Source organism: Canis lupus, chromosome 18, assembly GCF_048164855.1.
Source record: "Canis lupus baileyi chromosome 18, mCanLup2.hap1, whole genome shotgun sequence".
In the NCBI taxonomy this organism is placed as follows: Eukaryota; Metazoa; Chordata; class Mammalia; order Carnivora; family Canidae; genus Canis; species Canis lupus.
In genome coordinates this window covers 22,690,278-22,716,186 of record NC_132855.1, presented here as the reverse complement: position 1 = coordinate 22,716,186, position 25,909 = coordinate 22,690,278, and the positions used below count along the sequence as shown (strand labels likewise).

The window sequence follows — 25,909 nt, the reverse complement described above, 5'->3', positions numbered from 1 at the left end:
TGTCCCACTGTTATTATTTCCACTTTAAAGAGGAAACTGAGGCACAGAAAGGTTAAGTAACTTGCCCTGGGTTACAAACCTAGTGAGATGTAGAGCTGAGATCTGAACCTAGGCTGGCTCCAGAGACCCTGCTCTTTCTTCCCAAATATTATTATGTGCTAATGCTTAGGTGCAAAAGTCTCATGGAACTTCAAGGAATGCAGGCTCCATAAGTACAAAGTACGTCCATCCATCAAATGAAGACAGGTATTATCTGCCCCCAGCCCCCATCCCACTACAGTCTTCCCACATCTACAACAAGGCTGTGTATGAGTTACATGCTCAAGAAATATTTATTGAGGGTGCCTGGGTGATTCAGTCGGTTAAGCATCTGCCTTTGGCTCCAGACATGAACTCAGGGTCCTGGGATTGGGCCCCACATAGGGCTCCCGGCTGAGCAGGGAGCCTGCTTTACTCTCTCCCTCTGCCTGCTTCTCCCTTTCTGCCTGCTTGTGTTTACTCTCTTTCTGCCAAATAAATAAATAAAATCTTTAAACATATATTTATTGATTGAATATGTACATGAATGAATGATTCCTCTTAAATAAAATTAAGAACAATGCCTTTATTTGGTGCAGCATTTTGATGGGGCATTCATACTCTAGAAGGACAATGTCAATGAGTAAGGGTATACGCTTTAAACCTTTAAATCAGTTGGGCAAATGCTTCTTCATACTTTGAAGATTTGTCTCACTATGACTTGACACAAAGGGCTCTGTTGATGGACATAGTCAAAGGAGTGCTCAGCATTGCTAGTACCTTTGTGCTAAGGGGGTGGTTTGGTTTCAGTAGAGGGGAAATCATTCCTTCTCTTTATGTGTAAAAGCACTGTAATTATCTCAGTTGCTTTAAAGCCAGTGAAAGGTGGACAATAAATATTTCAAAAGCACATGTAATGGAAGGCGTAAGCAACTCCTCCAGTGCAAGTGGGCAAACAGGGTGTATACAACAAACAGAAAGGGTATATATATCCACCTGTTCGGAAAAAAAACGGAAGCCTTTGTCCTCACGGATACACTCATAGGTTTCTCCAAGAACAGGATTAAAGGGCTTGCTCCCGGCTCGGAAGTAGCTGGATGCATACGCCGATACAGCAAAGGCTGCCACATACACCTAAGGAGAAGGAGGATAGAACTCTATTATTTCTCTGTCATCAAGAATTTTTTTTTACAAAGACATGAACAAAATAAAACCCTTATTTCTCTCTTTATGGGTTATTTTGGAAATCCAACAATTTGTCTCTGGTTTAAAGACAACCAAACCAACTTTGGTTTAGAGTTGCAGGTTTAAATAATGTTCATTTTGGCCCAGAGGCCAATGAACCAAACATTAGCAAACTGTCCATCTGTCCTGATTCCAGCTGGTAGAGGCTTTCCAAAGGATGGTATTTATCAAGTGAACCACCCTGTTTTTGAGCTGTTAGGCTAGGTTCAGGGCCTTTAACCCTGATAATATCTGAGAAGCCTGATTTTCAGAAAGGAGAAAGAAGAAGAATGTAAAAAAAATCCAAACTTCCCTCAAAATTCAGGAAAAGGAACCATTCCTAATTTGATACTGTAGAAACCACTCTGACAAAAGAAAATCTGTGATAGCAATTTCCTGAGTTTCCTGTAACGGGCCACAGGACCGCGCACAGTGCCTTTCAAAGAGTCTAGCTTTTCTGGGAGGAAAAATGAAAAATCAAAAGGAAAAGGATAGATTATAGGTAAACATGAAATAAGCATTCACTGTGAAGCTCTCGGGAATTTTTTTTTAATCAGTTCTCCTTTCAGGACACCAAAGAGACCTATTATTTTTCTTATCTTTTTTGGGGGTGGGTGGGGTACAGATCGTTGAACCTAGGTTGTGATGGCAACTTTCTCTTTCTAAGTGAGTAACAATCTCAAGGTCTCCCCTTCCCAACACATTTCATGAGGTTTCTTATCCTGGCAGGGGGAAGGGGGGGGCGGGGGGGCTGAGTGCCTTTCATAATGTTCACTAGTCATATAACTTGTCTTAAGCCTTTTGCAACTAGAACCCAGTTTACCACTCACTCACACCACAGAATGCTATAGAGCATCTAAGGGTAGTTCATAAAAACCAATTCGGTATGCTCAATTCTCTTTGTTCTGGAAATCTGGGGATCTGTTCCTCTCTTTGTTTCCCCATATGCTTGTTACCTGTTAAACAATAAGCTCACATTGTCTATATGGAATTTTGAATCAACCCTGAATCAACCTCACAATTTAAAATATAACAAAATTTGTAATAGAACCTGGTATCATTCATCATGCTGCAGGGAGAAGGGAGGGAGGGAGCCGACACGATGAAGCATCCTCCTCTTAGGCTGGCAACAAGAGAACCTATGCAGGGGCAGAAGCTGACCTACAGGGCAGTGAACACCCCCACGGATGCGGTTCCTACACAATGCTTTCCTCTACTTGCCCTTCCAAGTGCACTGTACTGGAATGTAAAGCCTTCCCTCAAATTCCTTCTCAAGGTCAAGTACACCAATCATTCAGCTGACATCCTAAGGGTCTCTAAATTGCCACAAGAATGAAACACTGAGATGAATATTTTCATCTTCAAAGTCTATCTTTTTTTTAAAGAAAAGAGCCGACCACAAATGTTGACTTTTAACACTCATTTTAGAAGCTATTTGCCTCCCTTTGTTTGGCAGAAATTATCTAGGAAAGAGTAGCAAAGAAGATTAAAAAAACACACACAGCTTGTTTTTTCTCTCCTACTCTTATTACCATTAGTATCAAGAAAGCCTCTTTGATGGAGAAGTCCCCAGAGACCTTGGAAGGAAGGACGGTGGGATGCTCTCATCCACCGCTGGATTTCCCCTTCATCTTCAAACCACTGAAGTAATGAAGTTTTAATAAGGGTCAAACCTATGGAATGCTCAGAATTTAAAAAAGAATGCTGTCTTCCATCAGTGAAGGGATGATTTAAGGTCAGGTCCATGAAGCCCAGGGATGTGCCGACGCCAGTTTAGCCCACCAGTAAATGCCCAAGACAGAGACCGCATTTGTCGGGGAGACAATGAAGTGCCAGCCTCCCATTCAAGCAATGACCTGACTGTGGGGCAGGTAATATATGAGGGAATAAAAAGAGGAAGGAACACTCAGTTTCAAAGAACAAAGTTAACTAGTCACCAAAAGGGCTGATTTGGCTATCATCTGACCACCTTGGTCCCTTATCTCCCCCCACCCCAAGACAAGGATGAGAAACACCTGGAGGCCCCTTCATGGGATGACCCATCACTTGATTGGAAGTAATACTGAGTAGAGGACAGAAGGTGAATTTTTTCTAAGATGAGCTGCCCTTTTTTTTTTTTTTTTTTTTTTTAACTTACTCTATAGAATAAGAGTCAGGGTGGAACAATTATCTTTCTTCTGTAAACCCCTTGACTAGGAATGTTATTTTCGAAAACCTCGTCGCTCGTAGGACAATTCCAAAAAGAAACAAAAACATTCTCAAGGGAAATTCACCCTTGACAAGAAAAACAACTTGAGAAATTAAAGTCTGTCCACCCGGGATCATAAAAAAAAATAAACGTGCCGACAGCCCGCAAGACATGTTTTCCAGTCGGACCTATCAGAACAATCACTTGGAAGGTTCTGGAGAAAAAGGAAGTGTAAAACCACAAAGCAGAACTACCCAGAGGCACCAACCGTCACAGAGAAGCTCCCCCAAATGGCAAATCCTGACACATGCCTGAAAACAGCCAGGCATAGGGGATCTAGACCCTGGTGAGAAATGAACCTATCTAAAGAATAATCCGAAGGAAAATCAGAGGAGCCCAGAGCTCAGGCCCTGCATATCTTGGCTCTGCCTGGTGGCTCAGGAGCAGAGGCTGGACCCACAGCTGAGCTGGACCCACAGCTGGGCAGGGGGTTCCTCACCATCCTTTCCAAGGCACTGGGGATTTGTGCGGCCTTGTCCAGAAGCTCACTGTACTCCAGCTCCTCGCAGAGCCGCTGCAGTGTGTTCAGGGGTTCATTCAGCTCCACTGGCATTGCCACCTTAGACAGATCCTTCCCGATGTTATTCCTCAGGATGTTCCACAAACTGATGTTACTTGCGTTGGGGCACGGAGCCGGCAAGCAAGTTCTTCTTCTGGACTTGGCTTCTCCACCACTTTCAAGCACAGGCCCTAAAAGGGAAAGAAGCCTCGTTGATTTCTGTAAGACTTTTTATTTTATTGTATCATTTTTAAAAATTCAGAAATAAAACCTTACCCAGCAAGTGCTCAATTCTACTGTTAATCTCAGTTGCTGAGAATGGGACCGCAAGTCAGAAAATAAAAATTCTGTGCAGCTAACTGAAGTCAAATTGCATGCCCTAGGACTCATGGACTCTCTTCCCAGGGAGGTCTTCAAGGTCTGAGTCAGAAGCTAGTGCCGCATAGCTTAAATAAACTGGAAGCTGGACTCGTATGTTCATAGCAGGTTACTGTTTATGTCTTTAAATGCTTTATAAATTTTTATTTAATTTTTAATCTTTTTAATGTGGGGTTTCAACTTCTGACCTGGAGACAAACACCTGAGCTGAAATCAAGAGTCAGACCCTTAATTGACTGAGCCACTCAGGTACCCTCAACTCTTTAGATTTTTAAAAAGCCCTACAGACTCTGAATAAAAACTTTTCAGCTGTTTTTAAAAATCACTTCAAGGGGCACCTGGGTGGCTCAATGGTTGAGCGTCTGCCTTTGGCTCAAGTTGTGATGGTGGGGTTCCAGGATCGAGTCCTGCATCAGGCTCTCCACAGGAAGCCTGCTTCTCCCCCTATGTCTCTGCCTCTCTCTGTGTCTCTCATGAATAAATAAATAAAATCTTAAAAAAAAAATCACTTCAAATTCTGATAAAGAAAACAATTATGTTTATTACAGAAAAATGGTAAGAGAAATTAAAGTCTTCCATTATTCCACTACCCACAAATAGGAGCTATTTATATCTTGGAGTATTTTCTCCATCCACAGAACTCATATAGCACATCTAGTTTTATGTTCTGCTCATTCCCTTAGCTATTTTTCCATGCTATTCAATATTCTTCTAAAGCATCATTTATAATGACTGGAAAAAAATTCCATGCTATGGATTTGCCACAATCTACTAAATCATTCCCAAATGATAATGATAAACAAATCATAGATTTGTTTCAATGTTTTGCTATGATGCAAAAAAGAAAAGGTAGTGAATATTTATATTCTTAAAATTTGATTGTATCTCTGAGCGTTTGCTTAAGATACATAGACATGAAATTACTGTGTCAAAAACTAGAATCACTTTTAGACATTTGATTCATATGATCAGACGGCTCCTCAAAAAAAGCTATATCAATTTCCTATTTATCATCAGCATATATGTGTCAATCTCCTAAGAACTTTATGGGCTTATCATCATTCATTTTCGATTTCTGGCCAATTGTTGGGTGGATGGTGTGATTTCTTTGTTTTAACTTACATTAAAAAAAATTCTTAGTGTGATCTGGAATGTCTCATGAACACTTCTTTACTGAATTATCTGCTTTCCTATTTATATATTAAGATATATATTTTTATTTTTATATTTCTTTTACAATCAAATCCCTATTTGACATTTATCTTTAAATTTGGTACATGTGGTTAGTTGATGAATAAAACATTTATATCTTAGGTATTTACATTTTTTTTTTAAAGATTTTATTTATTTATTCATGATAGTCACAGAGAGAGAGAGAGGCAGAGACACAGGCAGAGGGAGAAGCAGGCTCCATGCACCGGGAGCCCGATGTGGGATTCGATCCCGGGTCTCCAGGATCGTGCCCTGGGCCAAAGGCAGGCGCCAAACCGCTGCGCCACCCAGGGATCCCTAGGTATTTACATTTGTCAGTCTTTTCCTTTGTGACACTTCCATTGGCTCAGGCTCTGATAGTCTTTTCCCATCCCAACTGAGCCTATGCAAATGAAATCTCACCAACATATGAGGAAAGAGCATTTTATTTGTATATATTTATCTATTAAAAGTAAATATTTAACATTTACTCATTGTAAAGCCAATTGCTCTGAATAAAGAGGCTTCTTTGATAAACAGAAAAGTATGAAAATGGGCTCACGCTTTGCAGTGTCACATTAACCTAAGCATCCAATTTGTTGTTGAATTTATTTTAATTGCTTGACACGAGCAAAAATCTGATTTGCCCAATAGCTGCAAATGAAAGTAGTTTTTAAAAACAGTTTTCCATGTAATCTCAAAATATTTTCTCTGATTGCACAAATCTAGATTTTGAAACACTATATGATGATTACTATCAATGAATGACCAGTATCTATCTAGTTTTTACTCTGGAGCAGCAGGTCTTCAAGCATTTTACATATATTACCTCAGGTATTTTTACATATACTTTACATATATTACCTCTTAAGTAACTTGTCCTAGAACACATTACCAGCGAATGGCAGAGCTGAGGTTAACGGAGGCAATCTGGTCATGAACTTACATTCTTAAGTCCTGAACCTCCCACAGCACCCATCACAGTGACAGATCCTAATATTTGCCTCCTGATTTGGGGAGGAAGAAATCAACAGGAAGCATTCTAAGTATCTAGCATTTACTATGGGCCCAGAGAAATTCTCATATCATAAATCATCAAGAACTTGATTCAATCCCTATTTCCTTTCATAGGCAAAACTGTGTCATATGATGCAAAGGCTATTATTTTTACCTCTAGTCTTCTCAGTGGTGTCCTAATGTTTAGAAATATAATCTTCAACAGAGACAGTTAAACTGGAGGACACCTATTTTTTACCTCTAAATACTGCTGAAGAAGAAAGATGAATTTGGTCTAGTGTTTGTTCAAGCCAAGGCAATGTGTTAGTCAGTACTTCAGCAAAATGAATGTGGAGTAAGATAGAACCAGCCTTAGCTTCTCTGCTTTTCCTGGCTGATGCCAACTCAACACAGCTGTGGTCTTAGGTTCTGGGGCAAGTCTTGTTTCCACCTCTGACCTCTGAACCCTCTATCCCTGCACTCCCCTTAACCCCTTCCTTAAGGCCTCAAAGAGAATGAGGACTGCAGCATTTGTCTGTCTTCCTCATCCATGGTGGGAGTGCCATTTCAGTGGGTGTGCTGTCTGTCAAGGGGATGTGATGTTTCTTCATTTCTCTTTCAGTTCACTTCCTTGTTTTTCTAGAAAAACAAGTAGCTCCTATAGTGTTGGGTTTCTCCTTTGAACCACTGGTTCTGACTTTCCACCAAAGGGTTCATCTCTCCAGAAACATTTCAAGCAAGATAGAATGTAATGAGCATCAGACTTCTAGCAGGTCTGATGATGAAAGGATGTTTCTTCCAAAGAAGTAAAATTACCTGCCTTTTCTGTGGTCCCCGGAGAGTAGGCCCTTTGGCATTCAGATAACGACTCATCATTATCATATTTCACATATACTTACTAACCTGGGAAGCACTAAAATAGAAAAAGCAATGACATGTTCCCTATTCTCTGGGTAGATATGAAAATAGGTGGTGCTCTGGTATCCAATACATGGCACAGACAACCCCCAAGATGTACTGAGTACAAAGACGGGAATATTTGATGTTACAGGATCCATGCCAAGAACTGTCCAGTGGGCCAATTCTTCTTAAGGGCAGGAACCTTCTTCTTCTTTTTTTTTTTTTTTAAGATTTTTATTTATTTATTCATGAGAGACAGAGAGAGAGAGAGAGAGAGAGGCAGAGACACAGGTAGAGGGAGAGAAGCAGGCTCCATGCAGGGAGCCTGACGTGGGTCTCGATCCCGGGTCTCCAGGATCATGCCCCGGGCCAAAGGCAGCGCCAAACCACTGGACCACCGGGGCTGCCCGGCAGGCACCTTCTAAAGAGACTTTAGTCTGCCTATTAAACTCCTAAATCAGAGGTGTCTGGGGAGACACTCCAGGTACCCCACGGCTCAAACTAACATTTCTTGGGCATTTTGCTCTTGGGATCAATCAGTAATAAAGGAACATCTTAGGATAGCTTGACAGCCCCATCCTCCCTTCTAGGAGGTAGCAGTTTGTTACTTCTGGGGGGTGGCGGGAGGGTACTTTTAAATGTGTTATCTTGAAGAATCTGAGGCTAAATTACCACTTAGACCAGACCTTTTAACTACATGATTTCCACTGAATTCCTAAATCATGAAAACCACTAGGTATCTAAAGGCAAAAAGCTGTATTATAATATGTTTGCAGAGAGAATTCTTGACCATATCAGAAGTACCTGTTGTACTAATTTTTGATATTTATGTGATAATTGGTATACATTCACTTTATAAAATAGAAGTTTTCATGAGCAGACAAGTATATTTGAATGAATACATTTTTAGCACACGTGAGTGCTATCTCCCTACCTCGATTATATAAACATCAAGGGTAGGGAGCATGTCTTAATTTTCTTTTACAGCATGTGTTACAGTTCAATGCCTATAGCAGGCACTATATCTGCTTGCTAGTATTCTGTGAAGAGGCAAGGTTTCAGATATCAAATAATTTATATCTTACCCAAGGTCTGTCTCTCATTATCTAAATCATTACTGAGATTATCTAAGGAAAGATTATCACTTATGTCACTGACATAGGAGTCATCTTCAGAAATCTGTGGGAAAAGAAAAATACATTAGTGTTAAAAGTAAACAAACCAGATTTTGTCAAAACTTTATTCCAAATCAAACATCTTGAATCCCACCATTAAAAACCTACAGAAATAATTTTGGGTTGTTTTCATAGAGGCCTATACACCAGTCTGCATCGGAGGTGTTCATAATAAACACCTGTTATTAACATTTCTATACTTTCTTGGCCAGTTATCCCAAAGAAAACATAAGTAAACTCAGGGCTGCAGTTATTACAGAAATTCTTATTCAGACTGTGTTTTCAGAATTTGTTACTGTTCACATAGAATGAGTTATAATTTGTCTTTTAACCACTTGTGAAAGAAAAGAATCTTCTATGGAAATTAAATAAGATTAGTACTTCTATACTTATGAGATAAAATTATCGATCTGCATTTTCACAAAGTAATGCCAACTATGGTGTTTGCTTATTCAGGAAACTATGATTTTAATGCATCAATATAAAACAGTATTATTTTATACTAATTATTATAACACCCATATTGCAATTATTATAATAATATAATAATTGCATGTTATAAATTGGTATTGGTCAAATTCAATGATTAAAAAAACCCAAGATGCTAATTTCTGGCTCTGTGATAGAAATATTACATCAATCACCAAATTAGCTAGTAGTTAAAATTATGACAAATAATTGAAAAGAGGTAAAATAAATCAAGTAACAGAAATGAGGAAGTACCCAACACCTTCTACTTTTCCAACCTTTTCCCTAAGGTCTTGTATCTTTTGTGTTTTGGGGGGTAGGGGTGAGAAGAAGATCCTCAGACTGGAACGGCAGAAAGAGGCCATTGAGTTTAGCATTTCTGAAGATGGGTATTTACTGGTAAAGCCACAGAAGAGATTTTGAGGCATCGAACTGAAAACAGTGCTCAAACCTCATTTTCTGATGAGCTTGGAGATAATAGAACTTCCTGTGCATCAAAAAACTCTGAAAGGGAATCAGTGATGGAGAGTCTGCTCTCGTTGGAAAGCTGATGGACCAGAGCTCGGTTGTCATCTCTCAAGTTTTCCTATTTGAAACACAAACACAAAGTTGCATATAATTAGAAACAGTCTCCAGAGAAGTAAAATAAACAACTGATTTCACTGCACAATACATAAGGTCACAGGTGCATGCAAACAAGCAGCTCAAAGCAGAGGTCAGCTCCCAAGTGGAGAAGCAGCGAGCCTTGCACAAAACAAAATGAAAAACAAAGGTCTCCTCCAAATGGGTGCCTCACTGTCGCGGCTCAGGCTCATGCGACACATCTCAAAGCAAAAAGAGACTCTCCAGGCCAGTCTTCGTTCCATTGAAGAGGGGGAAATTCCCACACTCTCTGAATCATATCCTCTTATTCTCTACCACTGCAGGATGTTTCTTTTCATCCTAAAATTTCTTCTGAATCAGGGAATGTCCTAGTGTGGCTGATTCAGAGCAACCCTGCTTTCTTCTGCCCCCACGCTCTCCCAGAGGCCTACATACTGCTCTGGATGCATCCCTTGACAAATCCATAGCGTGTTTTGGTCTAGAAGTGCCCCTGGTGGCAGATCATTCATTATTCATGGATGACTGAAAGGAATTCTCTTTGTCCGGCTCTCTCCAACCACAATGACTCTAAGAGCGAAGGAAACTCTCAATCCCCTTTAGAAACCTCCCTTTATAAACAACACAATGGCATATCATGATTTTCTCATCTTGCACAGCCCTCCCTTCCCTACTTCGCTGGGTCTAAACTCCCACCCTAGGAAGGACCTGAATATTTTGTGTGGGCATGTGCTTTGTGCAAATTCAGTACAACTCAACAAATTGAACAACCGCTCTGTGCTGGCCTTGGGGGTGATACCAGGATGAATGAGACAAGGTTTCTGGCCTGAATGAGTGGCACAGAGAATGCACCCAACACAGGAGATTGAGGCTGTGGAAGAGAAAGTATACAGAAGGGAAGAGGAAGGTGAGATTGATTCTATTTAGGGCTTTGGTTTAGGGAGGGCTTCAGAGAAGAGGTGACGCCTGACTGGACCTTGTGGAATGGGAACAGATTCAGGACAAGATGACTCAATCCCTTCAAATCAGAGGAGTAGATTCATGCTCTGAACTTCCCTACAGCTCACATTTCTCAGGGCTGATAAAGGAACTGCTTCCACATCATTGTTGTGTCTGAAAAATGAGTCCCAGAATAATTTGAGGAACAGGAGTTAAGGCAGATTATGTCTTTTGCAGAGTTTTTTTTATGAGTTCAGTATATACTCTTTGGTCTCCTAAACAAATTATATTCAAGAAGGGAATGTGATAACAGGAGGACCACAGCAGATTTTCAAAGTGGCCCCTTTGGGAAATGTTTCCTTCGGGAACTTCCTCTTTGATTCTCCCTAAATAAGATACCTGGTCTCTCAAAGTTCTTAGCCATTTTAATACCCATACAGCATTGTGAAAAGCATGCATCTTCTCTGCCCTGATCAAGAGACCACTTTAGGATCTACAAACAATTACCATAGCTGTCACCTTTAAGGAAAAGGCCTGTCTCCTCAAAGGAGGAGTCACCTTAGTGAGTAACTGAGCCCCTTCAACACCCACTGAAACAGAATCTTCCCGTGTCTTTGGTGTGCTACTGCCGCACAACACTCTCATGATTTACTTACTTGCTTTATTCACAAATTCATCATTAGTCACTCCTGCTCTCTTTCTCCTCCTAGACTGGTGGATCAGAAGGATTGGCTGATCAACAATAAAAATTATACACCTAGCCCTAGCCCCTCCTGTTCCACTGCTCCAGAAACTTCCTATTAATACCCACTGAAAACTCAATGGACTGCAGCACCCCGAGCCCCAGCGTACTACCTTACTTACACACACAGGACCACACTTCTTAAATATCAACCTGGTTAGTTCAGTTCAATGATTTCCCCACAAGTTTAGAAGGCCTGAATGGTTGTTTTATCTATTTCTTACATTGAAAAAAGATAAACAGAAAAGGGAAGGAGAGGAGCACTCATAATCCTATCACACTAAAACCACTATATGCATTTTGATACATTTCTCTCCCATCCTTTTTTTTTAAAGATTTTATTTATTTATTTATGAGAGACACAGAGAGAGAGAGGCAGAGACACAGGCAGAGAGAGAAGCAGGCTCCATGCAGGGAGCCCGATGTGGGACTTGATCCCAGGACCCCAAGATCATGGCCTGGGCCAAAGGCAGGCACTTAACCGCTGAGCCACCCAGGGGTCCCTCTCTCCTTTTGTGTACATAAAGCCTTGCTTTGTTTTAAAATAATTGTACATATGTATATATTTATAAACTTCCCCCAAACATTATACCATAATCATTTTTTTCAAAATTAACATTTATCTTGAGGGCAAAAGTAGTATGTGTTCAAACTAGAAAATACAGAAACATGTAAATAAAATACATATCATTTAAAGCCTCATCACTCAGATGTGACCCCTATTAACCTGTTGGTGTATTTTTTAATATTAAAATATTTGGGTGGGTGTGTATATGGTATGTATGCATATGTGTACATACTATATATAGACTTAAGTTTAAAATACAGGGATCACACTGTACAATCTTTGCATAGTCCTCTATATTCATTTAACATTATATTGTGAATTTTTCCCTAGGCTATTAGTTTTTTGAGACATTAACTTCAGTTGATAAATAATATTATATACGTGCCTTACAGAGTAACCCTTTTATGTATCGGAAATAAAAAATGCTTCCAAATTTGTAAAAATGGTAAGCATGTTTGCAGATGTCTTATAAATAATAAGCTATTATCCTTATTTTTTAGAATCACTATCTCTGTTTAGAATAACATCTCTATGGCTAGTTCCTTTTAAAAGAAAAAAAAATGTTAGACCTAATTTTTAATAAAGAAATGCAAGTTAAAGCAATTAGGTTAACATAAATTTTTCTGAATTACAGTATTTATGCCCTTAAACATAGAGAAAACAGAGATTCTCAAGTTTGTTGATGTAATTAGGTTTTACATATATATATAATTTTATATATATTTATATATATTTTATTATATATTTACATATATATGTAAAACCTAATATATATTATATGTTATATAATTTTTAAATTATATACATATTATAATATATAAAATTATATATATATGTTAACACTAGGGGAGACTAGACCAGATGCATGGGACCTCTCTCTGCATTTCTTTGAACCTTCTGTGAATTTATTAGTACAAGTCCAAAACAATCTGTATTTGGGGTTTTTTTTGGTGAACTGTGTCTTTTTTTTTTCATTCATTTGTTGAGGTCTTCAGTTGCTTGTTATTACTTATTAATTACTTAAATATCAAAGACATGCTCACCTATTTGGCATTACCTGTCATTTTTCCTGACAATATTTTTCCAAGTTTATGATTTGTCTCCTTATTTTTCCACACACACCAATTTTTCCCTAAAAAAAACCAATCAGATCTAGACAACATTTCTTTTGCATTTTTTCTATTGCTTCCAAATTTAGGAAGTCCTCCCTACTCCAGCCATTTGATAAATATTTAAACCGATCTATTTCAGCTTGAGTTTTTATATTTAACTCTAATTCACTAGCGATTCATTTTAGTGTGCAATGGGAAGATTTAAACTGCTTTCCAAATTGCTTTTGAGCTGTGCTAACTGAATTTATTGAATAATCCATCTCTTCTCCATTGATTTTTTTTTAGTCTCTTCTATCATATATTTGTTTCTTTTATATGAAATGGTGTTTATGTCTGAGATGGTTATTTGGTCCATTCTCACACCATCCCCAGAATATTCTCACTACTGGAGCTTCACTCTGTCTTATTTTCTGGCCTGGCGCATTCCTCAATATATAGCAGGAGTGTGATACTATTGAGAAAACACTTCGGACTCATCAGATGGGGGTTGAGGTTCCAGCTAGGTCTCTTACTAGCTGTGTGCCCTAGGGGTAGCTTTTTTAACCTCTTTGGTTTCCTTGTCTCGAAAATGAGACTACCATCACCTACCTCAAAGAACTGTGGTTAGAATTTTGTGAGTTAATGCATTCAACTGCATATGGAATATAGCAACCAGATAGGCAATTAAAAGAAGTTCCCTTCTTTCAGATGTTTCTTTAAAGTTCTTGCCTACTTAGTTTCTTAAATGGACTATAGATTTGGTAGAATGTTATCCCCCAAAGTCACTTAGCCTTTCATATGAAACCTAAAATAATATAAAAACTAACATGTTGATCATGTTAAATTTTCACATTCAGAAACACAGAACAGGAGAACTTAATAGAATAATGTGGGAGTAATTTCTGACAGGAGAGGGGGAGATTCTAGAATCCGGGAGCCAGGTTCAATGTCACAGATGGGTAATTTGCACAACTCACAGGTCAGAGGTAAGGGAAGAAAACAGAAACACAGAAAACAGCAATCCCACTGTGGAGACTGTCATTCCCTGATGGAATGCTTGGGGTATCTGAGCCACCAAAGAAAAATAAACGGGAATGGAATTTTTAGGCTCTGGGGCGGCCACTTCCACTCCCTCTCTGGTTTCCTGAAGACAAGAATGGCTTTTCCCTTTCTGGGAAAGTGAGCCTGAGTCACTCAGTAAAAGCAGGATAAGACATGGAGATCAGAAAATCACTGCAAGAGGAAACAGCAAGGAGAATACTCCATCGACAAGATTCCAGAAGGCTGTTTTGGAAAGTGTGAATTTGGGCGATGTTACCACTCCTCCTCAAGGACATTTAAGCCTTCACGTACCTTCCTTGTGAGATCAGTTTAAAAACCTACATTTTAAAAGACCCGTGATTCTGGTTTCCTTTCCCAAATGCAAATAGCCCCAAGTATATAGAATCATAAATGAGGGATCACCTTGCTTACATGGGTGAATATAATGAGGTGGTGATGCTATTGAGAAGGCAAGCACTGCTTCGAAACAGACACGAACCCCACCCCCCTGTCAACAACGCCATGGCATGTGGCAGCCCACAGCACTTGGTGATGTTGGGTCACACTGATTGCTTTAAAGATGATTCAAAGGATCCCTGGGTGGCTCAGCGGTTTGGCACCTGCCTTCGGCCCAGGGTGTGATCCTGGAGACCCAGGATCAAGTCCCGCATTAGGCTCCCTGCATGGGGCCTGCTTCTCCCTCTGCCTGTGTCTCTGCCTCTCTCTCTCTCCTCTCTCTCTCTCTGTGTCTGTCATAAATAAATAAAATCTTTTTTTTTTTTAAAAAAAAAAAAGATGATTCGGTTTAGAGCTGAGCTAAAGTGATTGAAAAGATCTTTTGGTGGGGAGTGAGCATGGCAAGGAATGTCATGGTCAACCACTGACACGTCTCGGAAGTAACAGTGGCCTGGGAGTCTCTACAGAGATAGGGTAGGTTCCTCGACAGAGAAGAGGGTCCCTTGGCCTGTGGCCCAGCCTGTGGTCCATGGGCTGTGGGTGCCCAGGCCTTGCTGACCACAGATCTCTGTGCTGATTTCAGCCACTACCCTTCTCAGTGCCTGAACACGTGGCTTCCTGCAAAGTGAAGTAGTGTGTGGGGGTTTGCTTTTCTTTGAGGACAGGAAAAGGAGGAAGAAGGATTAAGCTTCAACCTTAGAAACACCTTTTAAAAATTTACACACACGCACGCACACACACGCGCCTTGTACATCACCTTCCTTCTTTTTAAGTGTTCTCAGTCTAATAAGTTAATGAAAAATTTAGCATCTCTGAGGCAGGCACATACATATGATAGCCAAAAACAGTTTCAAGCCTTATTATCCTTTTCTACTTATTTTTTTAATAATCCACTTGTATCTTTTCCGCAGTTTCTCATTTTAAACACAGGCAAAGAACATTTTGTGTAAACATCCTGAGTTTTGAGAAAAGCCATTTTAACATCCTACTGGTTGACCAAAAGTCTTCAAGTGTAACACAGTATTTTTTTCCCCCTCACAGGGTACAGCCGTGCTTTTGAAAAGAAAAAATAAATCACAGGAGAAGAAGAAGGGAACAGCCACAAAGAGAGGGGAGAGGGGATCTCACGGAGGGGGGCAAAGAGGAGGGGGGCAAAGAACGCTGGCGGGGATTCTGGGATACCGCAGGGCAGAGAAAATGAAGATGCTGCAGAAGGAACAGGAGAAAATGTTTGTCTCTGCATTTCCACTCTGGTAGTAACTAGTAAAAAGATGATACTTAGGAGGAATGGGGGCAAGAAATACAAAAGGAAGAAGACTTCTGGGGGGAAGGAGCATTTAACAATGCAGTTAGCAGGTACTCAGGAAAGCCTTGGGGGAGGGGGGCTCCCAGGCAGCTCCGGGAGGAGGGGGGCGTCCAGAGATGGGAGCACCACCTCCCCCTCCGCAGGGGGAAACAGGTGCAGAGGGACCAACGGAGGGTGTCAGGTGAGGGGCCGGCGGTCGTGGAAACATTCCCAGCCAAGAAGCCTTACCCACCTCTGCCAGACTGTCACCCGACTTGGCAGCAGCGGGGGGATCGAGGAGCAGAGACTCAGCATGGATTCTGCATAAGCGTTCTTTAAGGTCTGTGTTTTGTGCTAGGGCCTGGAACATGTTAAAAATAGTGGGGCTCTGTTAATAAATACATGTAGCGGAAAAGCACAGCGGTGCGCCTAGTGGGACGGAGCCCCAGGTAGGGGCACTTCCTGGATCTTCTTGAATATCATCCCACAGGACACTGGTTCTGGGATGCTCCTGAGGTCAAAGACCCTAAACTTTGGAAGTGATGTCCGTTCTCTAGTTCTCACTTCTGCGGGTGGAAGCAGGGGTTGGTAAGGCTTTCCTTCAGGTGGAGAAGGAAATCACCAGCATGTTCAGCTGGCATTAGGGCCAGTGGCTTCGTGGCCCTGCCCCCTCCCCAGCTCCCTCCTTATGATCCCATGTGTTTCTCATCTTTAAAGAAGACGTTGCTCCCACCCCTTATGATTGGACATCTTTTAATGTTATTTAATTTTCATACCAGTTGAACTGGATCTTAGGAAGTATGCTTGGAAGTAAGATTTTGTGGAGGATTAATTTTATTTCCCAGTATAGGTGATGACTGTTTTATTCCTTCTTCATGACTAAGACATTTTTATTGAAAACAACAATAACAACGCACTTTCACTTACCTGGGTAAAGGTTAAGGACCAGGCCCTGGGAATGCAGGGAGGGATGTGAGCACATGTAAACCTATGCTCTGGGCAGGTCAGATTCCCTCTCCCAACCTCCCAAATGGAAAGGAACTGGCTGGAAGGTAGAGGAAGATGTTTCTAAATGATTTTCTCTCAAAAGGGACAAGTGTGCCTGATTGTCAACCCAGACACTCCCACAGTCAGCTCCTTGGGTGCCCGCACACAGATCTGTCTATCTGTCTTCCAGGCTCTCTTCCAAGAAGCTTGGAGCCTTTCCCATCCATTAGTGCCCACAGGATCTACCTGCTGAGACCATGGAATGGTTTGGCACTGTCTGATTTGCTGCCTGGATCTCAAACAAGATGTTGGTTTTATTTTTTAATGCCCAGGAATGGAACGGGTTATTTGGAAATTCTTGAGGATCATTTAGGAAACACTGAGTAAATGTCCTTAATTCACACAAGTACATGTAACAATCTCTGTGGGGTACTCACTTTTTTCTAACATTTTGCTGGTTATCTTAGCATAGGTGGCTAGAATCTTAGCATGGCCTGGAAAATGTATTATTTTAGCTGCTTCTGTTTCCTTTGTAAGAGGCAGATGAAAGAAGAATACCAAGATTGCATATACAGCACAAACACATCCATTCTGATAGCCCTGAGATGACACTAAAATTTTTATTTTTAGAAGACAGGTCTTGAATCTAACCCAGAATCTAAGCCAAAAAAAGGAAAGAAAGAGTCATTCTGTTATATTTTAAGTTTCCAAAATCTGAATATGGGAGAGAATAAATTCCTTAGAAGAGTAACGACTTTGGCCTAAGGAAACTATGCCCTCTATAAGACAAGCAGATGAAGAAGAGTCGTCCAGACCTCCAAAGGAGGAGGGCACGGGAGAGGAAGATACCCCCGTGAAAGGGACTTGTGGGAGCCCATCAGAGGTATCTTCTGAAAGTATTAATGGTCAACCTACTGGGAACAATAAGACATGCTTTGTAGCACTAAAAAATAAATTAAAAAAAACAAACAAAACAATAACCTCACTTCTCTCAAACCCAAAAGCACCCAGTGTGAAGCTGGCTGTCCCTTGCAATCCAAAAGAGGGTGTTTCTGTCCCTGACCTTAGAAAACCCAGAACTTCTCAGGGTTGGCAACATTAAGACTCTCTGCATAGAATAAGTCCGCACTATTTTTTATTTCTTTCAAAGATAACACACTTGGAATGTCAACGGAGTAAATATTCCTTAAGTATTTCTCAACAACAAATATGTACTACTCGTAATGTTTCTCATTAAAGTGTCACACCAAAATCATTTCTTTTCTCAGTAACATGATGAATCGAAAAGATGAACGGATATTTTCTAGTTCTCTCAAAGCCTGAATCAGCCCCTGAAAACGAGATCCTAAAATTCATCACCCCAACCTAACCCTAACTGAAAAGTTCAGGATTGCTTCAGCTGGTAATTTCACAAGTGCATGCATACTCTCTCTTTACAGTAGGGATTCCAAAGGACAAGCAAAGATTTGGAGCAAATAAAATAACATAATAAAATAAAATAAATATATAAATAAATAACATAATAAATATGTTATTTTTAAAATTCTCCAGATTTTCGACAGATACAGAGTGAACAATCAGACAACAATGCCAGCTGTTCAAAGTAGAGTCCTAGGACACTGTGCCTGAATGGAGCCCAGCTGGAATCAAGGGGAAAAAAGCAGAGAGAGTGAATAACAGAAGGGCTTACTGAAAAATATTTGAGGCTTGACAGTGATTTTTCTGTTATGAAAACACAATGATTATCTGACATTCCTTATGACTCATCTCTTTGTGCCCATGCAGGAAAAAGAAGCTAAATGTTTTATATTACCAAAGCAAATCAAATGACTTCCAAGTAACTTTGGAAGAGTGGTAAGTAGGATCAGTGCTGGGCAGCAAAGAAGATAAGAGTGAATTTAAAATTGCCTTCTGCTGTCATTTGCAAAGTCAATCTAAGCTTGAGAAGTCTTAGGTACAGAAATCTCCAAACCGCTGGATTTTGTATTAATAGACAAATGTCTGTAAGGCCCACACAAACGCACAACAAACACTTTACAGAAACATAAAAATCAAGATAAACAGAAGGAAACCAAACTTAAAGCATCTAATGCTCCGTGAAATACTAGCTACTAAGACTTGAGATAGGCTCGGTTTTGGTGTTCAGAATTAGCAGATCTGATAAAAGGTTAAAATAGAATTTGGATAACTTGTTTGACTTTTTCATGAATTTTCAATACAACCATGGAGTTGGGAAGTATTAAAAAATTCATGAGATTGGCCATGTTGTCAAGTGTTTCTGTGACACAAACATGCAACTTACGGATGACAGGGCACGCTTCAGGCCAATGACCTGGGCAGAGGGGGAGGAGGAGACATCCTGTTCCATCAGCTGCTTCAGCTTCTCTCTCTCCGTCGATATGGTATTAAAAGCTGACCTTAAAGCGAAGTAAACTATAAAGATATAATCATTATAAAAAGGAGTAAAGGAAGAGGCATAATTAAAAACAACACATGTATTTCTTATTTAAAAAAAAAATGTAGAAAAGTAACGGCCCTGAATAGTGAACTGAATAGTATAGCAAATGGACATTCTAAATTGACTTTTAAAAAGCACATCTGGTTGGGGCACCTGGGTGGTTCAGTGGTTGAGCATTTGCCTTCGGCTCAGGTCATGATCCTGGGGACTCTGGGATTGAGTCCCGCATCAACATCCCCAGGGGGAGCCTGCTTCTCCCTATGGCTCTGCCTCTGTCCCTGTGTCTCTCGTGAGTAAATAAAATATTTTATAAATAAATAAATAAATAAATAAATAAATAAATAAATAAATAGCTAGCACATCTGGAATGTACAACACCAAGAGTGAACCCTAACTTAAACTATGGACTCTGGATGATAACGATGCTTTGTTGTAGGTTCACTGACTATAACAAATGGACCACGCTGGTGGGATGTCGACAGTTGGGGAGGTTGTGTAGGGTGGGGGTGGGGGGGGGACATTCAGAACTCCATACTGTTTGCTCAATTTTTCTATGAACCTAAAACTGCTCTGAAAAATAAAGTCTATTTAAAAATTTAACAGCATATACATTGACCAATTCCAAACCTCCTACCCACTATACAATTCTAGGAATTTATAACTTCTCAAGATATTTGGACACTGGAAAGAACACTTCTGTATTCTCCATTACTAGTATTTAGTTTTGTTTGTATCCCCAAAGACTGAAAATGTTTGCAAACAGAGCTTATTGGTTGTTGGGGAGTCATGGCGACAATGCAACCAAGAAACCAGACAGCACCTTAACCAGGTGACCAAAATGAATCACCAGGGAGGCTCAATTGGGCTTTTTGTGCCTCCAGATGTAATAGCCAGAAAGGTACACCTTCGTTTTTGTTGTACCCCGAGTCAGGGAGAGACCACTCCAAAGTGAGGAACATTCTTATGTTTAAAAATTGACCTGTACCTTTCAAAAGCATCAATTTCATCAAAGAAAAAGGCTGAGGAACTATTCCCAATTGCAAGAAACTGAAGAAGAGACATGACAATGAACACAGTACGTGATCACAGGGGAGATCCTGGATTGAAGGGGAAAGCGCTCTTTGAAGGACACTGGAACCACTGACAACACCTGAACACGGTAGAAGAGATGAAAGTACTGCTTCAACATTAAATTCCCTGAAGTTCATAACTACGCTGTGGTTAGGTAGCAGACCATCCCTATTCTTAGGAAATAGAAACTACAGTACAAAGGCATTTAAAAAAGATATGATGGATGATTCTTACCCTCACACGGTTCAGAAAAATAAATATATACACATGTGCACACATCTAGGGTGTGTGTAGAAAGAGGTAGGTAAGGGACATGTGGCAAAATATAAAAAATGATGAATTTGGTTAAAGGATAGATGAGAGTTCTTTGTATTATTCTTGCAACTTCACTGTACATTTGAAATTATTTTAGGGTGTGGCCTACAGTCTTGTTAGGGTTCTAGCTGCTTGATCCAGAATCCCCCACCCAGCTCTACACTTGGCATTCAGCTACTCTGTTCACTTCCGTGAGCCCTCGCGTACATGAGAGCTTAGCACTGCTACGCACTCAGATGCTGGCACCAACGTTTTTAAAACCCGCTAACATATACAGGAAAAGATTCATCAAATTTTGATCACATTTGTATGACTTATCTCCTAGGGATGGGGAAATGCCATCTAACTTACTTATCGTGGATATCACATTTGAATAATATCTTTCCAGTCTCTTTTAATATATTTTGTTTTAGAGAGGTAGGAAGAAGGAAGAAGCAGAGACATACTTCTTCTCAGATGGCCTGGTGTATATTGAATTCCACAGGCTTGCATTTTTAGAGGCACTGTCATTCAAGAGTGGCCGATTGAGTATCACAGAAACTAAATACACATTATTGACTTACTTCCCTCATTTCCACAAGGACAGCTGCATCTCTCCATAAGCTGTTGCTGAATTTGTCTGAGGTTGTCATGTTCCGGGATGGATTTAGACTGTCTTCGTAAAGTCATCATACAAATTAGCAATTTGTTTAAATACACACATACATACACACACACACACACACACACACACACTTTCCTTAGTTTATTAAGCACAATTCATTTCTTCTGTGAACAGAACACAGGGTAAATAGGTGCTCAAAGCAAATAGGTACTAAAATTTCCTAACAATGTCTATGGAACACACTTAGCTCTTTGATGTAAACAATTCCATTGAGCAAAATAATGGGCAGCACCGCAGAGTGAGCAAGTGTGAGCTCCAAACCAGCCCTGGATTCCTCCCAACTCTATCACTGAGTCATCACATGACCCCGGACAAACATCTGCTGTTCCTGGACTCCCGTTTCCTCATTTGTAAATGGGGGTCATGATTGCGTTTATTTATAAGATGGCTATGGGGATTCGATATGATAATGCAGGTATGAGACTTAACCCAATGCGTAGTACATGATAAATAATAAATGTTGCTGCCATAATAATGGTGATGGTGATAAAAGCAACATACAAGGGTGAGAGTGGTGGCGATTTGAAATACAGGCACGAGTTTTAGGAGAATACTTTGGTCTTTTGCCAGGACAACATTTGTAAATAACTGGATGCAGGGTACAGGCTCTATGAAGGAGGGACTGACCAGAATCTGTTCAACAGTTGGAAGAGCAGCCTCAGCTGGGGAGCAATGAGCCCCACAATTAACATTTCACATCCTGTTAGATAGGCACCCCCTCCCCTCACCCACACATGCTCTATGGGATACCCATACCCAGCTGAGGATGGGTGGGAATTTCTCTTCACTGCCAAGGGGTTTTTTTTTGTTTTGTTTTTTTGTCTTTTGGTATAAGTGTCCTTAATTTGGTATTACAGTCCATTTTTTCTCTTTTTTAAATTGAGGTATAATTGACATTAACATTATATGAGTCTTCGTGTTTACCATAAAGATTTTGATTTCTGTGTCCACTGCAAAATGATCCCCACAATAAGGCTAGTGAACATTGGTCACTTTACATAGTCGCAAAAGAATTTTTCAAAAATTTTTTTCTTTCTTTCTTTCTTTCTTTCTTTCTTTCTTTCTTTCTTTCTTTCTTTCTTTCGCTGTCATGTCTATTGCTCTAGAATAAGTAAATGTGGCACTCAGCTGGCTGTCACTTTACCAGATCAATTCCTCTGGCTCTTAGACAGCCTGTAGTAAAGGAAGGTCTCCCACTTGATGAGAAGATTCCATTTAAAATTGGCAGCATCTACACTGCTTGGTTCAAAATGGATAGCAAACAAGATTGGAGAGAGCATAAAATAAGCAGAAAGAAACTCATATAGTCACTATATTTAATTTTCAGGTGTAAATTGCTTTCTAAACCACCTGACAAAGGAGCTTGGATGATCAAATTGCCATGCACTGGATTTCTTAAATGACTGGTTAGGCCCACTCAGAGGGCATCAAAAGAGTCCCTCACAGCGGCCTAAGGATCCAGTACATGCAGAATGATTGCTGGAGGCTGCTTGTGGGAAACCATATTTATATTAATCGTTAAAGACACAGGATCCCAGAGGTGAGGAATATTCTCTGTGACACAATGTTTTCTCACTAATTTCTAAATGATGCTAGAGAAAAACCACCACAACAAAAAACTTACAAAAATAGAAAGATCCAAATGACTGTATCACATCTGTGGATATCCAACAACAAATAAAATCACACAGAAAATCTTCAATGCTCAGAGCTGCAAAGAACCCCCAAGATCACTAAGGCCACCTACGGTATAGAATGGCCAACTCCTCTCTGTCTCTAGACTCCCTTGCCTGTGGTTTTGGGTCATGTTTCTCAGAGCACTTGCTATTTCCTAAAGCAGTTCGCTCTGCCACTAGACTGCTGTGGGGAAGGAAGTCCTCCTAGTTCCAAGTCAAAATTCCCCTCAATGTCTCCTCATTGGCAAGTAGAACTACCTCTTCATTCATGCGGTGTTCAAATATGGAAAGGCAATTATGGCATCTCTGCTTACTCATCTTTCCCAGCCAGGCTTTAGCTGTTTCTCAGACCCCCTCACTGTACTAAGACAGTGGGATACAGACAGAATGGAATGCCATAAGCCTCTCGGACCACTACGTCTCCCATCTCCACAGTCTTCCATGGTATTCTTTTATTAAGTTAGATGGTAAGAGTATAGTTAGCATGGATGGATGGTGAAAGGAGGTACTAAAGGACACCTGTACTCTCAGTCTGCCTGAGCTCTACTGTTTAATGTGCTCCTTTTCTAGCAGTTTCTCCTCATCACAAAAGAATAAGGTCTGGGGGAAGACAGTCATGAATACCACAGACAGCACTTTTATGGAGACAGTATGGTCCAAGGCAAAGACATTTTGTAATAAGGCAAATGTGAACCAAAATCCTACTTGTGCCACTTGGTTGCCATTTTGATTTTGGACAAATCCTCGGTTTCTGTATCTTTTATGTGTGGATAATGCCCACATCTCATGAGTACTCTAAGGAAACAATGAGAAAACATGCTATATTGTATAACGCCCAACCCACAGTAGGACTCATTATTTTTTTTTAAAAAAAAGGACTGATTATTTTTCTTTCTTTCTTTTTAATGAAAAGCACATTTTGGTGAATTTTCTTTAAAATGATAACATACCCAAAATATATCCAGAGTGGTTTGGTCTTCTGTAATCTGCTTCCTCTAATTTTCAAACCTCACAAAACATCCATGGTTTTAAAATATCTTCTGATATTGTACCCAATGGTTCTTTCATTTAGATGCATTACATAATTTGATTAAATGGTCCCACTTATTTTGTGATAATTTGCATAAATACAATTGCTCAGCAGAGTTTTATACTGAATTCTAAATTATGTTTGATAAATGATCTGGCTTTTCTTTAGATTCTGTATGTCTTCTAGCTTTTAATATGTGGAAATGATACCACTGTGACATGCTTGGCTTTTTATCCAATATTTCCAGAAACTCCAAACAGTTCAGAAAATGATCCTGCAACAATTAAAACTCAACACAGGAAAAGAATCAGGAACAAAAGAATACCAAATAACGGAATACAGTTTTTAACTTTGTTCTACTTTTAACCTTTTCATTTGTAAATGAGGATTTCCCTTACTGAAAATATCTTCAGGGAAGTATCATTAAATTTATCCTTGTTTCTTTTCAAAGTAGAACGCAAATGCCCCACTTCCATATAAGATCCTGGTCCCATCCTAGTCCTTTCCCTCCCTACAACTGCTCACCATACTCAGCCATTCCTGTTTCAGCTAGGAATAGAACATTGTCTCCTAAAACTTTCACGTAACAATGAGCAACAGCATGAATTCGTCCTATCCAGAACAAAATAATCAGTCATAGAAAACAGTTATAGAATTTGAGACCAAAAAGTCAGAAGAACTACTTTAGGACATTTAACAGATGAGGCAACCGAGGCCCAGAGAAGTTAACTGGCGAGATCAAAATTTCACAGCTGGTCCTAACAGAGTGGCCCAGAATGAATGCCTATCTTCTAACCCAGGTGGTACAGAGGGTTAGCTCCATAAAGGCTTATTATTTACCATGGTTCTTGCATTATGTTTCTCAAGAACTTTATTTTTTTTAAAGATTTATTTATTTATGAGAGAGAGAGAGAGAGAGAGAGAGAGGCGCAGGAGGAGGGAGAAGCAGGCTCCATGCCAGGAGCCCGACGTGGGACTCGATCCCAGGACTCCAGGATCACACCCTGGGCCAAAGGCAGGCGCTAAACCGCTGAGCCACCCAGAGATCCCCTCTCAAGAACTTTAGTTCCTGGGTATCAACAGCTACTGGGGAGTGGGGGAAAATGTTCTAAATACATTGAAAATCACTGACTTAAAGCTAAGACTTCTCTGCTGCGGGATTTCTCAGGGCCTTTAATATTTACTATTCTTGTGTAAATTCAAAGGGAGCCATAATCAGCAGTATTTTCCAAACATTTTTAATCCTGTAACTCTTTTGTTTTTAAAAGCATTTTATGGGCAAAGTGTTCAGTGAAATATATTTGGAGAAATGTGAACGTTAATATATGCAATGTAAATTCCTTAATGACTTTAAAGTTTTAGTACTCTTTGTTCTCTGTTTACTTATATGTGTGTCCACATACACGCAAAGCCAAACACATGAACCAACGAAAACTCAATGATATACCATAAAAATCAAATTCTGTTTATGATATATGAGGGATTTTTTCAACTATGATGGGTATGAATTGGTTGTCTACCCTTGGATCGAATCTTCTACAAAACAGAGAGAATTCACATGCATTTAACAAATTAAAGAAAAAGTAGGCAACACAGACTATGTCACAACAGCAGTGGAATTCCTACATTGAGTACATCTGCTCTGGAATCACAGTCAATAGATTAGTCATGCAGTCAAGAAAGTACAATAAAAACCGACCGTGACCCGATCAGCCTCACGCAGGAAGAAAGGTCAAGATGCTTTTTTAGAGTTTGAATGTATGGAAGTGAGAAAGCACGCGAGGTCACAGGACTGAGGAGTATCTCCATTCCAGGAGGCCTTTGAGTCACAGCTGTGTAAAAGCGACTCCCAGAGATCTTTCGGTCTAAGCAAGTGGACTTTAGAGCCA

General features: G+C 40.0%; 1 protein-coding gene across 10 annotated transcripts in view; it reads right to left on the bottom strand.

The window, feature by feature from the left end:
* OSBPL3 (oxysterol binding protein like 3) overlaps window positions 1-25,909 on the bottom strand; it is a 177,785-nt gene that overhangs the window by 30,172 nt on the left and 121,704 nt on the right. For 7 of the 10 annotated variants that reach the window (XR_012010850.1, XM_072783731.1, XM_072783734.1 and 4 more), the window contains 6 exons: window positions 19,109-19,239; window positions 16,073-16,180; window positions 9,549-9,683; window positions 8,540-8,633; window positions 3,930-4,180; window positions 1,015-1,152 (listed from right to left, as the gene is read on the bottom strand). Coding sequence is in view for 9 of the 10 variants with exons in the window: in XM_072783731.1 (XP_072639832.1) it covers window positions 1,015-1,152; window positions 3,930-4,180; window positions 8,540-8,633; window positions 9,549-9,683; window positions 16,073-16,180; window positions 19,109-19,239 (857 nt within the window). In the remaining variant the exon portion in view is untranslated. The remainder of the gene's footprint in view (window positions 1-1,014; window positions 1,153-3,929; window positions 4,181-8,539; window positions 8,634-9,548; window positions 9,684-16,072; window positions 16,181-19,108; window positions 19,240-25,909) is intronic. The other 3 variants (XM_072783735.1, XM_072783732.1, XM_072783733.1) reach the window with 1 other exon arrangement.